This window comes from Ixodes scapularis, unplaced genomic scaffold (genome assembly GCF_016920785.2).
Source record: "Ixodes scapularis isolate PalLabHiFi unplaced genomic scaffold, ASM1692078v2 PGA_scaffold8__174_contigs__length_109621045, whole genome shotgun sequence".
Taxonomy (NCBI): domain Eukaryota; kingdom Metazoa; phylum Arthropoda; class Arachnida; order Ixodida; family Ixodidae; genus Ixodes; species Ixodes scapularis.
In genome coordinates, this window is record NW_024609883.1 from 79710287 (window position 1) to 79729096 (window position 18810).

An 18810-nucleotide genomic window follows, 5' to 3' on the forward strand; every position below is an offset into this window, starting at 1 on the left:
CCTTCGTTTTCATCCATGTCACGCTGCGGTCAAATGCTCGAATGCGTATATAGGAAGTATTCACTGGCGGGCCATAGCTGTGTGCACGACTGCTGAGCGCGTGCTGATGGCGAGCTTCCACAGTTCTTTTGTAACGTGCATTTTGCACCGTCAAGGTTGCCGGTCTTAGCAACCTATTAATGTGGGCTTGTTCAGCGCATGCGCTCTAGACATCACACACAAATATGGCGCCCAGTGAATACTCCTTATAACCACGTTCCATACCACACAATCTCTTTCTGACATGGATGAAAACGAACGAAAGGCTCGGCATGCTGCGGCTCGCAGACAAGCACCACCAGAGCTTCGCTTCTATCAACATCATTCACCACGTGGAGATGCGGTTGTTTTTTGTTTTTTTCCCCTACACGAGCACAAGAGCACGTGCTCACGTGCTCGTGAGCACGTGAGTTTACGAACAGGAGCACGTGCACCCGACGGCGGACGGACATACGGACATGGCTAGACCCTAAGCAGCTTCGCCCCTAAAACATACAAGCCACAAGAGTGTAGAAAAAGCCTCCTACCACAAGAGTGAAGTATATACAATTTTCCGGGCCTCTCGTAGCGCAGTTCGGGCATGCTATTTTAGCATCAAGTGCTTCAGCAGAGAGAGAGAGAGAGAGAGAGAGAGCGACTTCCATTGGCCGGCCTCCCAGCTGATTCAAGAAAGGCGAACCAGTCTGAATCCATTCATCGTCAACGATATCTTGTTCCTACGCAGCGGCCTCGACAAGTGAAACGTCCATGTTCCGAAGTGAATGTTTTTTTTTTTGTTTTTTTGTTGTTGTTTTTTCTTCACAAAGGGCAAGTTGCTGCTAAGAACATGGTCCAGAGCACGGAGTTGCGGGTTTGTGTTCAAAACTGAGACCGATAGGTATTGCTATTATTGAATAAGTATTGCGATATTTTCCTCGATAAAATAACTTTCATCGTATTCTAACTCTAAGAGAAGGTATTTGTACGAAAATAAGCAAATTAAGCTACGCGCATATTTTATTGCCGCTCGAAGTTGTGGTGTAAAATGAATGCGCGAATTGGCGGGTCGTATGCAGTTCCGAATTTTGCGGATACGGTTCGGATGCGGATGCAAAGTATGCGGACGCGGATCAGATGCGGGTACAATAATCTAAGAATTTTATAGGGTCACGGCACATCCAAACAACACCAGGAAACATCAAAAGGTCCCCTGGCACATTACCATCATCTATCTATACCTGAAAGGACTAAGCCACCTAGCAAAACTGTGAAAATTAGCGACTATCACCGTAGATGACAACGAAGCTGCCGTCCCCCATCTGGAAATAGTCGCCCCCGAAAGAAAAAACCAAGTAGGTTTTGAAACATCGGGACCACATTTTAAAATTTAATTGTTTTTTTGTTTTTTTCTAAATAATTTGAGAACATTACAGATCCGGTTCGGAAAAGCATACCGAGTCTGCGGATGCGGATCGGATGCGAATGATGAAACTGCCATCCGCGCAGACCTCTACACATCATATATTGTTCCGAAATGTGCATACCGATATTCACGTTGCAGCAATATTGTCACGTGGTTTCCAATGGGCTCCTGATTCGAGCCCCAATCGGCGACTCGTAAAGCGTGGTGTGTGTACACGAAGTGCAGTGGGCACGAAATCGAAACCTCGACGGGGAACAAAACAATTAGCGCCGAGAAACTGAAGGAGAGAGTAGGAGACGAGAGGGAACGTCAGAACGCCGAGCTCTGATTGGAGGAATTAGTGGGTAGACCGAAAGCTAGCAGCCAGTGTCTCCACTGCGCTCCTCGAACACGTTGGAATACGGAACGCGAGCGTGCGGTGTTTCACTCTCAAGAAAAAAGGGTGTAAAAGAGTGTATCGTTACACCCTTTGTCCCATATAATACACCCCCAAACTTCAATTTGACGTACAGCGCCCTACAGTCGAACAGCCGGCCCGAAATTTTACGAGGGGCTTCATAACCGTGTGGTACAACTTATTAAAATAGCTAATGTACGTTTTACCGAACACGAAAAAAATAATCGGGGTTTTCTTGGCTCTACTGTAAAAACACGGCGTTTTCTTTATGTGGTCTTTGATACGTACTTTAGCTATTAAAAATGTTGTACCACACAGCTATCAAGCCCCTCGTAAAATTTGGGGCTGTCTGTTCGACTATAGGGCGCTGTACGTCGAATTGAAGTCTGGGGGTGTATTATATGGGACAAAGGGTGTAACGATACACCTTTTGACACCCCTTTTTCTTGAGAGTGTTGGCTTTCGCGTTCGAAAGCGTCATATTTTTACTACGTGTTCTATCGTCGCCTGAACCAGACATAAACAGAAATGGCTTATAGGGACTTGCACGTTTGTCGCTGTTTGATTTGTCCCATTACCTGGTAGCGTCGGCTGCTTCTAAACTTTTAAGCTGAAACGGAGTATAGTTATGACGTATAGGCCAACACGCGGGTATGACGCCACGCCGCTGAGGCGGCGCTGCTGTCGGCGTGGCGTATGCGTAGATGTTTCGCCTCATTCGAAGTTGGTCTATAAGCCATCGCGTCGGCCCATAGACCACAACGTACCACGTGTGCATCTCCAGCGGTGGCGTCCAGATGTCGTTGGCTGACACACGGAGAGAACCGAGACCATCGTACTCGTCGACATCCCACGCCAAGCGCGGATCGGTCCAGTCCTGGAACAGAAGTTCGTCTCAACGACTCCCACTGAACGGCGAACCGCGTGATGTGGAAAGATATAATTAAGCCCGGTTCACACACTTGCGTTTCTGTAGGACCGAGTTATCGGCTGTGTTCCAAATCTTACCCAATGCGTCAGAGCGTCGAGCTGCGATTGGACGGATAGTGGATAGACGCCCCACTGTTTTTGTTCCTAACCGCTGTCTCCTTCCAACCAGAGCGAACAAGAGCGTCGTCTGCTCCTCGAGAAGGGACTGACGTTCGAAAACCAGACGCTATATGTTCGGCGGTTGGACTTTGAACGCCCGCGTACTTACAACTTGTAATGTCCGAGTTCCGCTAAAGCGACAAACAGAAACATCCAACGTCGACAAGCTCCGAGCACGTGCAGCATGCGCAGGCTTGCAGCCTCTGGGTGTGCCCGCGAAGTACAGACCCGTTGCTCTGGGGGAGGGGGCGCGAGCGCGTTCGCAAGACGCAATCATGTTATGATGGCTGCACCATCCAGGTGGCTCTGTATCGTTCGGTTTTACTCATGCCACGGTCGAATACAAGCATACGTCAGCATCTCTAGATGCGCGATAACAAAACGCCTAAGAACATTAAAAAATATATATATGCAGTGCGTGGCCGCAGCGTCCCATTAAAAATTCAGTTTTAATATTAATTTTGCTTTCTTTCATGCTTCCGCGAGTACGTACGTTTCACTTTACGTGATAGCGAAGCCGAAGCTACTTGCAGAACCACGTTCCCTCGAACGATGCTCGCACTGCACGAGCGCACGTGTTTAGCAGGAACACTGAAAGCTCGGAACTCACTTTTGTAGCCTCTGCTACGCTGGAACTTGTAATGAAACAGTAAAATGGAAAACTGTAGTGGGGAAGCGCAATGACGCAAACGCGAGCCAAATATTGTATTTTGCTCGCTTGGAGCGCTCCTCGACATTTACGAGCATAGCGTCCCGACTCGTGCAAGCGCGTGCAGTATCTGCGTGAAGATAGCTTTGGCAGGCCTACAATGGCAGGTGCTTGCTCACACCAGAAGGAACACGGCGGCCGTCATATATGCCCTTTTTCAATCGTCTTTACTTCGTCTCTCCCAGACTTGGACGTAATCCGTTACAAGTGCGGCAATTACTTGTAATCTCTTACATTTATCTGTAATTTTGAAAGAAATTTCAATCGCACAAAACGACACACAGGACAAACACGCGCGCTGTGTTTGTCCTTCTGTGTGATTGATATTGCGATATTGATAAAGCGCAGAGAGCACGCCATGACGCTCCGCTTTTTGCGCTGTATGATTGATTGGCCCTTCGGCTCATAACATAGGCCACGCTCGGACCTAAGCTGAAACCAAGTATAGCTAAATCTCCAACTTCACGTTTGGTGCAGCATTTATGCTTTCTAGCACTGGAGTCGTAAGCAAAACTCGACAGGCTTGCAAAGAAGGGACGACCGGGAGTTGCTTGGGACGCAAGCAGCACCATCGCTACAAGCGGGGCGTAAAAAAGGCGTGTAAGGGGTGTAAGGCGTCCCTTTTTCACCCACTAATATTCAGAAATCGTTTAGAAAGGGTGTAAAAAGGGTGTTTTCCCTAACGTACACCCTTCTTACACGATTATGGGTGTTACAATGTTTAGTGTGTGTACTGGATAGTTTACTTTGTCTTCACGATCACCTTGTCCAACGTGAAAGAAACCTAAAGTCGAGGTCACACTGCTTATACATCATACAAGGGACAGTCTGCGTATAAGATTCGAACGCGAGTCACCGCAAGATCTGTGCTTCGACTGCCGCATGGCAATGGGTTCGAGGAGGAAACTTGGCACGCGGCATTCGAACCACGGATATTGCGGTGACTCGTGTTTGCAGACTGTCTTTTGTATGCTTTGTGAGCGGGGTGTGACCCCGGCTTAAATTTTACCTACCATGCACATGGAAGCGTCCACGTGGAAGAGATGCTTGTCGCCGTACTGGACGGATGTGGACGCATATGCCGGGAGAAAGAAAAGGAAAACGTGGATAAAGTGAAACGGCGAGCAAACTTTGCTTTGTTCAACCGAAACCAGATGCACCTAAGATTATACAACTTCACTGCCACCCGAACTCAAGACTGTTAGCTTCATAAAGTCAGACGCAATGAGGTTATGACCTTGCGTGCGAGATCGTGCGGTGGAAGCACCTTCCGCTTCCAGGGTCTCTGTTGGACACTCGCCGTGATTGGCTAGCGCCGTGCTCGATTATGGCGACTAGCTTTCTTGCCAAGTGTTCAACTTACAGCCCCAGGCCAAAAACAAAAAAATTTACTCTTGCAGGTCTGCTTAAGTACATTGTGGATACTCGGGTTCCTCTCCTCACATTCCCTGTGAGCCCGAGAGAATATATAGATGAATCAAAGAATAAAATTATATTACCGAGGATTTTTACTTTTGAATGCAGAAGTTGAGGTTAAACACAGTCTGCAATCTATGGGTTTATTTTCAACTGAATAAGCTATAATTCAGTAGGCCAAAATCGAACTATACTTACAACTATACTTACGGATCAATAAGGTCAATCGAACTCCTCGGAAAGCGCGAGATCACGACATTTTTCGTGTCTTTCTGTATACCGCCAACTGATCCATTCGAGTGCGAACAATGCGTGGCATTGCGATTGTAGACTGTGCGTTTCTGCTTGTGTTGCAACATAGCTTCTAGCCGCGCTCGGACTTATAGACGCTTTCAGCGCGCGCCAAATTCAGCCGCCATAGCCGACCTTCTCTTGTCTTACCGAGATGTCGAGCGACTAAAGCGGGCGTTGACGAGTCTCCACAAGGGCCTATGCTGGGGAGAAGGACACGGTAGAATCTGAAATGGCAATTACCTGTCCTGCTGTGGTAATGATGAAGTGGATCGAACGGAATAAGAGGAAACAAAAACTGAAGGTCGGTTATGGCGGCGCCCATGCACAGCTGCCTGAAAGCGTCTATAATGAAATGGAGTAAGGACTAGGTAGTTCGGTGACATTATTTGAAAAAACAAACAATCCAAAGTAAAAAAAAAAAAAAAAAAAATACTGTGGCAGAAGCAGTGGTCACGAAGAATGTATTAGGGAGTTTTCATAGATAGTTGGCCTAACTATAAAGAAAAACAAAAGTAGATAGTTGGCCGAGTGCGTTAGCACGCCGCAGCTCGGAGCACGTGGAGCGAATGTTCGCGCTGCAGAAACCAAGGCTCCCAGGTTCAAACGCCAGTGCCCATTCCTGTATACGTTTCAATATGGAAGAGCATCGTACCGGCGTGCGGTCATGCATCACTACCGCGTGATGTGCTCGTTAAAGGCTCCAGGCTAGCTGTCGTAGCGTACTTACTGGCCACGTTTCTCATTTGACGAGTGTCGCCATATCTCGAAGGCAGACCGACCTTATACGCTGTCTAAACCAGAGTGTCGAACCGGAACTGAACCGGAAACCGGTGATGACGATGATAGTTTTTTTTTTTTTGGCGCAAGAGGTTTTTCCAAGGGGTTTACAGGTCTAATCTAAAAGAACTGCAAGCTACAGCTGGTGTAAAAGGCCAGTTTTATGGATGAAATTTAAAACTCGATTGAATGGTACCAATAGTTGATCGCCAAGCAGAAAATATGGATGAAAGGGAAGGTGATCTCGAAAATTTTCTGGAAAACCTGATCGCCGCTCTTGGTTCAAAGATTTGCAATGTCACAGGGTGTGCAAAACAGTCATAGCTTTCCCACAGTTGTCGCAAAGTTTAACATCCTCACCACCAAGCACGTGCAAATGAGTCAAACGGGTATGACCACTTCTTAAAGGGACACTGACAGGGTATTTATGCTCGCCGAGGTTTTTAGTTGTACGTGACATATGAGAGCTCAACTACCCAGAACAGAATTTGCGGCTCGAAATTCGGTTTCTTTCCGCCCGAAAACCGCCGATCAAGAACTGGCCGGTTCGAGTCTCGCTCACCCTCTTTTCCGCGGTCACGGGCCGTTTTCTAAGGTATCGATGCGACCACCAAATTTAATCAAAGTCGTGGGTCACTGAAGGCACACACTCAATATTAAAAATAGAAAAAAATATGAAACACATTTTTTGTGGCTTCTAAAAAGCTGCAAATACGTTGATTGAAAAAAAAAAAGGGGTTGCACAGAGAACCGGACGCATTCTGTGCGTTCGTCGTTTGGCGTATCGTGGGACTCGCAGGAACGGCGATGTAAGCGGACGACGGGCGTGGGACCTCTATTTCAGAAATGTCGTTCGCGGTACCGGCGAATTCTGTCTTCCTTCAAAAGAGAAATTTGGGACTGATCAAAAGAATTGGTATTCGTCCCGTACGACACGCCCGACCACCAAGCCGATTTGCACGAAGACGTCGCCGAGCCGTCGCTCCCTTCTCGTGGCTGAAGACATCGCTCGCGCAAACGTCAAGCACGACGTGTCTACTTCGAGTTGAATATGCACGCGTACAATTTCTTTACTATACCTCGTCTCACCTTAGCATGGACTATTGTTAGCCGCGCGTGCTAAAAGCGCGAGTTTGTTCCTTTGGATGAAGCCTCGGCGGCTGGACGAGCGCTCGTGCAGCAAGTGCTGCAGTGAAGGCTAGCCGCTCGCGTTTGCACAGCCTTCGCAGTTACCGCTCATTCACACTGGAAGCGGATCCGCGTTCGCAAAGCGGTTAAAGGTGTATCCACACGACGGACGGGGCCGCGGACCGATTGATCACGTGATGCACGGCCCACGGGCCGTCCGGCTGCAATGAGCATCCACACGGCGGACCAAAAGAGCAGACGACAGAGCGAACGGGCCGGTCTAACCCTCCACCTCACAGCTCCGCCAAACGCATGAAGCGAGCTGCTTTGAGGCTATTTGTAAGGAGCCAAGATGGAGGTCGAACGAAAGAGACGTTTGGCCACAGTGGCCCTGGTGTTGAATATTGAGGACGACTTAAGTGAACCGAAAAAGGCATGGGGACATCTTTAGATGATTATTTGGGTAGTCGTCGCGACTATTGTCCCACGGAGCGGGGAATCGCTCCATGAGCGCGATGAAGTAAAAAGTTGCATCGTCGCACAACAAAAGGTTCCTCTTCTTCGTCTTCCACAGTTGGCGCCAAAAGAAAACGACTTTGGATTTCGATTTCAATCCAAACAACAAAAGTCAGCTTGTTGCCAGACTTAGCACTTCAATTATACTAAAAACGCCGCGGTCCGCCGCCAAGGTCCGGGCGAGAAAAGTGGCTTGGCATTTCTCAAAAGCGCGGGCCGCGGACCACCGGCGGACCTCGAAAACCGGTGACGTAAGATCACGTGATGCGCGGCCCGCGGACCGAAACAGCAATTTGGTCCGTCGTGTGGATACACCTTTACGAACGCGGTTGTATAAAGATCCAGTACAATTGCACGCGCACACGATGGCATCGAGTGCGCGTGCCATTGTACTGAATCTTTATACCACCGCGTTCGCAACCGCTTTGAGAACGCGGATCCGCTTCCAGTGTGAATGAGCGGTTAGTCCATGCTAAGGTGAGACGAAGTATAGATGCGAATGTCGCCAATGCGTGGTGCTTCCAGACTTCGACCCGGGAGTGCTTTTGCTAGAGGAAAATCGGCAGCAAACTTTCCAACTTACAGTTACCGGCTGAATTATTTCCAAGGAGAGAGATCCGCCAGTAGAGATATGCCCCATTAACTCAGTGGGAAAGACGTCTGCTTCACACGCGGTAGGACCGGGTTCGATCCCCTGTGAAACCTTTTTTTTTTTCAAACATTTTTCAAAATTTGCATACCTTTTTTTTTTACAATTATCACTGAAGAAACAAAAAAATAAAAATAACAAACAAATGTTGTGGACGACACTTCTCTGAATTAAATGGTATGGGATTTCCTTTTTGACACCTGCGAGCTCAATGTAATCACTTTCCACAAAATGCAAGGAGCATATAAATCAGGTAGCGTCCGCTTTCCGAGGTGCCCGTAAATGTTCTGCAGGAATTGCAGCCAGCCATTGGTCCCGATCCCGTTGATCTTTCGGAAACTCTGTCGCACAATGCCCCTTTTTTTTTCGGACGCAGGACATGTGAGCCAGCTCTTCACCCAACATATTGGGTGTATTCTTTTCGGAGCCGATCATGGAAATTCACCACGGGCACTCACTACTCATCTCCAACTCCTCAATGTACAAAACAACTCATCTTGGAGTACAGAACAACGAGCGGAACAAACAAACTGCAAAAGAATCGCACGGCGAGCAGTTCCCGCACGCCGCATCGCACGCCGCATGTCGTGTCGTCTGCTACGGAGAGGAGAAAAAAAAAACAAAAAAAAAAAAACGCACGGTCGGGTGTAGCCACGTGACTTCCGCCACTCACTCTCTTCTCTCCACTTCTCCGACCCAACGTTTATAAACGTTGCTCCGACCACCGTCGGGTTTCGGTTTCGGTTTCGAGCAGTTGCGTCTTTTGGCTTTATTAAAAAAATACGCTACTCTGTTGCAAAATATTAATTGGGTAGTCCCCCGACACCATAATGAAGCGCCTGGCAAAAAATTAAAAAAAAATTTTGGGGGGTGAGAACTTCAACCTGACGGTTTTTATAAACAGAACTCTCCCACACCCCCAGTTAGGGAAAAGTAAAAAAAAGAAAAAGGCTTAAAGCGCGAGACACATGCGCGTCAAAACTGTCCGATCCGGCGTGCGAACTGTCGGGAAGATGGCTGCTCCGAATCGCCGCACAGGACGGTTCGCGACACATGGTTTCCGACGCGTCGTTGCGTCGCTCCGTTCAGCTCCGCCCAGTTTCGGGTGTCCTTCTACTAAATGGGTGGATGGATACTAATGGCTATAGTTATAACGGGCGGTAGCTCGCGCCACCTAGCCTAGAAAAAATAAATACTTCCCTCGCCCTTCTTGGTTTTTCCGACTTTCAAACAAACGTAATATTTTTTATTACATTCTATTAAAGTGTGCGTGTGTGAAGATTTTCCGTGAGGCTATTTTTCTGCTCAACATCACTTAATCGCGAAGGACCGCAGCGGACCTTAGAGCCATCCCAGCGAAACGAGCACTGCGTACAAATCACGTGACTACGTACCGCGCGCATTGTTGAGTCTCTCCCCAAGTTCACGTGACACTCACATGACATTGGAATGGCTCGTAGCGTCCGCTGCTGTCCATCCTAAGGTGAAACGGGGTATATTCGGGTTTCGACGGGCTCGATCGGTCCCAGAAGGCCGGCTTGCTTTGGCGCGCGAAATCAGCAGCTCGTTTTGTGCGCGCGGGAAAACTCGATGGCGTCCGTTTCCTTCACAACGACGACTCGCGTCGCGTGACGCACCGCGCACCGCCACATCCGCTTCCCCGAACCACGTCGCGCCTCCTCGCCCGATCGGTCCGAAAGTCACTTGACAACATCTTCGCCTTCCGTGCTCATTGGCTGCGGCCACTGCGGCCTTCCGAAAATCGGACCGTGCGTGCGGCGATATCTGGCAAGTTGGACGCACGCCGGCGCCGGACGGAGGCCTCGTCCGACGCTCCGGTGCGACGAAAACCCTCGCCCTCGGACGTCGTTCCGGCGGTTCGCACGTCGGATCGGATGGCTTTTTCGCGCATGTGTCTCGCGCATCACTATGGAAACGCAGCGAAGCCAGCGGTCTTCAAACCATAGGGCGCCCTATGGTTCGAGAGAGAGAAACAACTTTTCCTGGCCCCCTGGCGGCCTCCCTATGGTTCGAAGACCGGTGGCTTTGCTGCGTTTCCATAGGAGTTAAGCCTTTTTCTGTTTTTACTTTTTCCTCAAATAAGCTCACTCTTTGCAAATTTTATAGAAGAAAAAAAAAAAAAAAAGCACCGCCTGTGGCCAACGCTGTACGAAATCGGAACGCGATAGGTTAAGAAACCGAATTTTGCGGTAGACTGAAAGAGCCTGTCCGCTCCTTGATATCACCCAGTATAAGGCGAGGAGGTGCCCATTCCACGATTTTATGCACTATAATTAATTTCTATGTTCAAGAGCACAACCATACTCCTTGACAACTTTTCTTGGCAATGCAGTGGAAGGTAGAGGCCCGCGTCCCCTCTCCCATTTTGAGTGTACGCAGGCTCTCCTCCTCCCCCATTTCCGGGGAGAGGAGGAGAGCCCGCGCACACTCAAAATGGGAGAGGGGACGCGGGCCTGTACCTTCCACTGCATTGCCAAGAAAAGTTGTCAAGGAGTAAAATGAGTCTATTTTTAATACTGCGACGCAAAGTTGTACCAATCACGGGTATTTTTGACTCCATGATAACATTTTGATTCAGGTAAAATATATGCGGCGAGGTAAACAAATAGATGTTGAGTCTTATAAACACGACGTTTTCTATGTTCATCTAACTTCTTCTTTTTTTTTTATTTTTTGTTTTGTTGATATTAAAAAGCGCAATTTCTTATTTTTGGTGCCTGAAAATAAAAGTGGATTGTACGATTGATAAAAAGCCATTAAGTCTCGTTTCACGGTGGAAATCGTGCCTATTGCCAAAACAATGCGGAAAATATTTTCTCAATTTAGCGGTTCAAACCGCGGTAACCGATATTTTTTGCTCCCCGGAAAATAACCGTAACTGAACCGAAAGCCGTGAAGCCGAACTCTAACCGATAAAAATTTCGGTTCGACTCTGGTCTAAACACAAACGCCTATATATATATATATATATATATATATATATATATATATATATATATATATATATATATATATATATATATATATATATATATATATATATTTGAATATATTATATTTGAAACGTCGAATATATATATATATTCGACGTTTCAAAGATTAAATCGCCCGTTGTTGCTGTTTTCACAAAGGGTTTTTTCTTCTCAGTTAAATATATATATATATATATTTTTTAAGGTTGTCATTTTTTTGTTAGTTTGATTGCAATATCACTGTAGTTTCCAGTAGATGTCTCTTACCAGGATTGGGGCGTCCAGTAGGTCCATTGACACCCTCACATGAACGGTCCCGTTGTGCTCTGTCCCGGGACGACAACCGGCGTCGTAGTCCCCGAACAAGACGGACCGAAGACGCCTCTCGTTGTCGTAGTCGCCAGCGGCTATTCACGATCCACCCGGAACCACCGGATAGTTACACGTATGCGTTTTAATCAGACGCGACGCACATCTGAGTCGAACTCTCGGCAGAGTTAATTCATGCAGAGCGCGACACTGTTAGCCCGAACAAACTCTTCGACCTGAAAAACTAAAAAAATTCAACAAACAAAGTAACGGAGTAAGCATTTTATGGTAGTTCCATCAAAGCTGGGGTCCATGGGATTGGGACCCAAATGCGTTCTTTATCGCGCTCCTCGAGTTCTGTCGTCGGCGGAGCCACCTCCATTCTATACGGAATGGAAATTAAGAGAATCGCGATGGGAAACTGGCCATGTCATGCCTGTCTTTGTCACGCGAAAACACTAAAAATATCTGTTTCCAGCCGAGCAACCAACACATTCCATGAGGTGATACCTCTCCGCAGTGACACGACGAAAGATACCGACGGCACCAGGCGATAGCTGCACGAACTAAAAATCGAGGAAGTGACCTACCTGCGCTACCAATCGATATAGGGAGCTACGCTACCAGTTTCTTCGCTTTCTGAGCAGCTGCGCGTGCCCAGCGCGACTTTTAAAGAGGGGAATCCGTGGCGTTCACCCAAACGTCGCGTTTTCCTTCCCGTCGACGTTCTTTTTTTGTGTAACACAATTATATATATGCTGCAGTTACGTGTTCTACTCGCTGATATACAGCCTCCTTCCGAATTTCCTCGATTTTTCGTTCCGACTTCCGCCGCTTGGCATCGGGCGCTCGCGCGTGCGCAGAACGCTTCTCGGAAAAGGTCCATTAAAGGACCTAGAAGGGGGAAATGGCGTCTGTGCCCCTGAAGCGCCGTTTTTTCTCTTACCCTATATTTTCTATAAAAATCTAGAATCGGTGCAGAAGCTAAAATGGTGGAAGGCTTAAACAGTCCTACTGACTTTGCTGGCGGTCAGCTGCACTTATAATTTGACGTTGTTAGATGATGTCACGGGACTGCTTGCAATGCAGCATTGGCTGTGCATTTTTTTTTTTTTTTTTGCTACCATTATTCTCTCCCCGTGTTTTCCTTCACCTCAATTAAGTTTTTCTTTCCTTCACTGCTTTATTCGTCTAGGCTGCTTGAAGCTTCCAAGGCAGGGAGGCATGCGGGTTCTCCAATAGCGTCTGCGTGCACACAATGCCGCTCTTGTAATTGCGCTTGTTTGAGTTAAGTTACGCAAGTAAGAATTGAAACGCTACTTAACACGTGACCCGCCGGATATGTTATTTTGTGTGGATGTTTTTTTTTTTTTTTTATAATTATACTTTCATATAATGTGCTGCGAGCAAATTTAAACAGCATTTCAAGACTATATAGTGTGAGCTCGCGCCATACCCTGTTGCGAACATGCTTGTACCGCCTTTTTTAGCGCACAGAACATTCTTTCAACTCATGCCTCGTGACCATAGATGAATAAAGCTGAACAATAAAAATGTTTTATAATGTTTCCTTCTTGTCACCTATGCTTCGCGTATTTAGCAACTTTTGCAACTATAAATTTTTACCTTGGTCGCAAACTCCACTATTGGGTTGCATTACTGAAGATATCATTAAGTATGCAAAAAAATATTTGCTTAAAAATATGATTTTTACAAACGTAATATTAAGGTCCTCGTACTTTCATTTTGAGAACTCAACAGATGAACACTCCGTGACACACATAGCCCTAACACAACATTTGACTTTTGACGCAGTTTGTTCATACAATGATAGCGTCTCACAGCAGTCATCGCCACCCAAGTAGGGTCTGTGCACATGCACAAAACGTGCAAAAATACAGGTCAAGAAGGTAGCGGAAAATGCCCCTCAAAGGGATGCATATATCCCTCCGCCACCTCCGCATCCAATAGCGTCCCATCGTTTCCGTGACGTCGTGGCCAACGCGGGAGAGGGTTTTGCCTTCCTGTGAATATTTGCTTTATCTTTCTACTGTGACTTAGCGTTGTGGAAGCCACGAGAGGGAGATTAGAGTGTTCCCCCTCCAACGGAAACATATACGACTTTAGTGGGTTAAGTTCCCCCTCCGATGGATACAAAGGCTACTTTCAGGGGCTGGTTCCCTTTCCGATGAATACAAACATTTTACATTTTTACATTTTTAGAAAGCTTTTCGAATTCCTTCCAAACATAAGTCAGGCTTCACTACAGTTTGGCAGGAATTCGAAAAACTTTCTAAAAATGTAAAAAGGTTTTTGAGGTGCAACCCTGTTTGTGATTTTACAAAGAAAAAAAAAGTAAAACGTTTTGTTTTGGTTGGTTTTTTCCGTGTGTTAACCCAACAACTACCGTTCCAGCTTCTTTTTTTTTTTTTTTTGTATGTGGAAAGGGGTGTTAGGATTTAGAAGTATGAACTGTGTTTAGAAGAATAGGGGAAGAAATCCTTTTGTTCAAGTTTGAAGGTGGATGGTTGTAAGAGATCTCGTCTCTCTCAGTCGTACTCGGTCGCAAGAGTGAGAACGGGCCTTTATCACGTCGACCTGTAAAGGTTGTCAACGTTCTTGCATTGTGTGACGGATACTTTCTTTTTGTGTTGGTGGAGATGAGCTTGCGATTGAGACTATATAAGGAGGTGGACTAAATAAACGTGTTAGCTGAGTTTGAGACGTCGTTCTGTCTCTTTTCTGTCCCTTCTACGTTTTGGTGTTTCTTCGCTACCCCAGTCTCAGGTTAATTTAACATGATTCAAAATAACGCAACCAAATTTATGAATAAGCAACTTTGAAAGGAACGAGTAATGCTCACCTAAACACGCCATGGCACAGACGAAGAGTGCGGCGAAAGCGTGGCGTGACCACATGGCGAGCATTCAGTTGAGGAGTCCCTACAAGTTACTTCTCCAGCGCCCCACCTCCAAGAGAGGCGTGCAGCATGATGCACTCGACACGCAAACACGGTGTCGCGTTCCCTTGGAGAGTACGCCGATCGCCAGAGCGGCTGCCGGGTTACCTTGGCGGATCGTTCGTTTTGGTTTAGCTCTCAAGTAAGAGGAAGAAATGCAGATGTGCTCATTAACATCATTCAGCAAGCAGCAAAAAAACAAGAACACGAGAAAAACAACAACACACGAATTACGAGGCTAAACGTAAGAAAGGACCCAACGACGGAAAGGGATTCCTAGACAACATCCTCGCAATTTATACATTGAGTGCCACCCAGTTGCGACCAAGGTGGTTGCGACGTAAAAAAAGAAAGAAAGAAAGAAAGAAGACAATTTCAAAGATTCCAATTTGAAGTTCCCACGCGAGTTGATTACGTATGCGACAAAGTGGTGTCTATTCGCTTTTTATTGCTGTCCCATGTCGCCCAAACGGCCCAAACACCCCAGCCCTAAAGTAACACGATCACATACACGCAGTTTCCCTCTTCGTTTGGCTAAATTAATGTAACAGTAATATTCGTGCAGCAAAAAAAAAAAAACAAAAAAAAAACACGTTTATCACCAGGTGCCGCAAGCTACCACCCATTATATCGGGTCTTATTCTATATTTGTATATCCATATTGCCAGCAGAGCGCCATATACAAAATGGCGGCCATCACGAGTGGCGATCCGCAGGCGGAGCAGATCAAGCAGTTCAAAGACTTTCTCGTCTCGTACAACAAACTGTCGGAGCTGTGCTTCTCGGACTGCGTGCACGACTTCACGGTGCGTCACGTGCGAGACAAGGAGGACAAGTGCGCCATGAACTGCATGGAGAAGTACATGAAGATGAACCAGCGCATCTCGCAGCGCTTCCAGGAGTTCCAGATGCAGACCAACGAGGCGGCCATCGCGGCATCGCAGAAGGGATTCCGCTAGTACGAGACGGACTTGGCGTCGTCAGCCGGCTCCAGTATTCAGGTTAAAGAAATGGACAGAATCCGGCGGAAGATGTGTGCGGGGCGTGGAGCGAGTGCAGATAATTCATGTGAACACGTGTACTCGAAAGAACTTTCTTTATTCGTATAAAAAGGGCAGAATAAAAACCGAGTCGACTCAGCGACTTGACTAGACGTCTTTTTTTTTTTTTTTTTTTTAATTTAGAGTAGTGCGGCAATATAAAATGGCCGAGTTTTACACGTAGAAACACGGCACCCTAGTTAAAAACATTGGTCACTCTACAAGAAGAAATGTACACCTAAAATAAATTAAATGCGGGTGCAAACACAACACTTCGGTCTAACTACTACAAGTATGGAATACATCTTTACATGTGCGCCCATAAATCGAACCACTCGTGGTGAGCACTTGACATTATCCACACAGTGATTGCCTTGTTCCGATTGAATGATTCTAACTTCCGAACAGTGTTTGAAAGGTTCGAACGCAATACTGGAAAAATAGCATCACCTGTTATTTTTGCGAAAAATAACACCCTTGAAATGCTTCGCTCCGATTAATCCTTTAGGATCTCAACCTGTACTTTACTGGAAAATAAGTCAAATAGTGTTAGTAGCTAGCAATATGAACTTCTACTTTACGTTGTTGGTTTAAGTACAGCAAAAAATGGCAGTAAAGCATTCAATCGGTAGCACCGCAAGTCAATGTGTCAATACCTGCCAACTGTTGCTACCCTGCACTCCACAAACAAGGAAATGCCACTTTCTTGTCTCCAGTCAAAAAACGTAAAGGCCTAAAACTCGCAAACAAAAGCAGGTGGGGGAGGAGGGAACCACTAAAACAAAACACGGACAGACAAGAGATCAAACCACAAGATATGTCACGAAAAGACCTCAAAGCGGGTCCACACTCGACAAGGGATCAAGTAACGCGCCTGCATCGAAAGCGTTGGCCCGCTTATGAGCAAAACTGAATGCGTGCGTTTACTCGATTGCAATGGGGGGCTGCTGCCCTTGGAAGCAGCTCTCCACCTCCAAGGGCAGCATTTTTTAATGATGCCCACACTTTGGGGCATCAGAGCCTGCAAGAAGATTGCAGCGTAGCTACGAACGGGTAGATGCAAAAAAGAAGACACTCGAGCACCTACTCGAGTTCCCGCTTGCACGCGATCGACACTGCGTGCCGCATGGGATACTCGCTGCCCCAGATGAACTGAAGGTGGACAAGAGACCTTCAGATAAATATTATCTGTTTATGAATGTGACTCTTTGCTGTGCTCGTCCTTCTATACCCAACCTGAGTGAAGGCTTCGAGCACAAGCTCACAGCTCCGGAAGATGTGCCTCCCCCCACTTTTGCCTGTACGGAAAAGCACCTCAAAGAGACGGGAACATGCGCCAACAACCCGTGCAATGATTGCAATGTTACTGAATCAACAGAGTTGCAGAACTCTTGTGGAGAAGCAAACTCCTCCCCCTCCTTACTGAGGCCACCACCCATCGTTTGAAGCGCCAACTAGAGGCTAGGCTTGAAAACTGTATTCTTTGGAGAGGCCACGGTGAAGTGCCATCTAGATATTGTGCTTCGAAACCCGTGTATTCTACACTGTATATTTGCCATAACGGCCATCTCCAAAACCGTGGCGCTTTGATCGACGGGAGGCAAAGCTTTGGGGAAGAAGGGTGGCACTGCACGTGCAAGTGGCGTCTTCAGGCGCTTCTACAACTTAGTTGATCTAGTAATGCTGAGCAGTTGAAGGATGAGCAAAGCACAGGGCAACCGAGAGGAATGGTAATCGCACGCATCCAATTCAAGAGATTGCAGTGCAGGCCAACGCCACAGCCATTGTGGCCGATAGGGATTGTGCGAATCGCAGGGGGGGGGTGGGATTGGCTGCTCCTCTTGCCATCTGGGGGGCAATCACTGTGCTGCCCATCGACTCTTCGGCGGCACGGCCGTTGTCAGACGGCCGTTGCGCTGAAGGATGGGTCCAGCTGAGGATGTGCCTCGTTGTCCCCCAACTCTTCCGTCTCCTGCAATGATGCACGACAACGCTGAAAATGAACTGACGAGAACTTGGCCACAATAACTCTACACCAATCACTTCTGGAAGGGCCTTGTGACATACCTATACTCCATACGACATGCTTTCGAGAACCATTTTTTTGTAGATTGCACAAATTAGACGGCACACCACATTCGATGAATCATATTCATTGGCAGCCAAAGCTACAGCCATGGTTGCTGACTGGCTGCCTCACCACACACAATACTGGAAACAGACATGGTTATGAAATGTGACCCTCTGCTTTCTACATCTGGTGTTAGGAGGCTCTGAATGTCTTGCCCTCTTAAGGGCTGGTTTAGCTTGCCGCGGGATGGACATCGAGGAAAGTGGATGATAATGACATGCGACACCACGGTGTCACGTGGTTATGTCAAGTGACCATGTCACGCTGATGACGTCAAGTGACGTCACGCGACCGCCGACAATGTCCCGCAACCACTGTCCATGTGCGATACCTCGCCCGTCAGAATTAGCATTCCCGCAATGCGTTTCCGCAACGCCACAGTCGGCGGCGCCTGTGACACGCTTTTCTGGCATCGCATAACAGTTTCCTCGCGGATGCTGGCCCTTAAACATATTCTAAAGAAACTTCGAAACAAGGAGAATTCCACGTGCAAGATCAACGTGGCAGAGTGAAGAGAGTCGACATGCGACAGGCACCTGGGTCCGAGAGCTACGAGGACTTCCATCCAGCTGAGGCAACTCCAGGACTCCCGTCGCACTGTCCCCTCCCCGCTTCGGTGTCTGCTGGAGTAGACGCTCCGCCTCCTCCTGGTGCGACAGCAGGGACAGGCCGCCGGGGCCCATTGACACTGCAAGCGACCGCCAGTCTCAGCACCACTATCATATAGATTTGCAAGCACGCTCTGTACGTATTGTTGGTAATACCTAGGAGTACCTCGTGCCCTAAATCCACTGTCATGCCGCTAACACATCGTAGAAAAGAGTCTCCAGACTTGGTCCGAGGTGTGTTTCTTCCCTGTATGGCACAGTCTTGTCATGCTAGTTGCACAAAAATGGTCTTGTTAGAAACATGCGTATTGTGTGAAGCAAACATGCTTTGAACATGCGTGAGGTGTGTGCGCA

At 47.4% G+C, this 18810-nt stretch overlaps 2 protein-coding genes across 2 annotated transcripts in view; one reads left to right on the plus strand and one right to left on the minus strand.

Annotated features, from left to right (window-relative positions):
• The first annotated feature begins 15352 nt into the window (after window positions 1-15352).
• LOC8038907 (mitochondrial import inner membrane translocase subunit Tim9-like) lies at window positions 15353-15817 on the plus strand. Its single transcript, XM_002412971.5, has one exon. It carries the CDS (start codon window positions 15364-15366, stop codon window positions 15634-15636), a length of 273 nt encoding a protein of 90 aa, XP_002413016.1. The 5' UTR covers window positions 15353-15363; the 3' UTR covers window positions 15637-15817.
• The window catches only part of LOC8026544, a 60037-nt gene continuing 56983 nt past the window's right edge, over window positions 15757-18810 (minus strand). Inside the window, exons 27-28 of the mRNA XM_040208749.2 lie at window positions 18385-18536; window positions 15757-17689 (exon numbers count right to left, since the gene is read on the minus strand). Coding sequence (XP_040064683.1) covers window positions 17618-17689; window positions 18385-18536 — 224 coding nt within the window. The 3' untranslated portion in view covers window positions 15757-17617. The remainder of the gene's footprint in view (window positions 17690-18384; window positions 18537-18810) is intronic.

Coding starts and splice junctions, on each gene's coding strand:
- LOC8038907 (XM_002412971.5), top strand. CDS start 15,364: ATGGCGGCCATCACGAGTGGCGATCCGCAGGCGGAGCAGATCAAGCAG.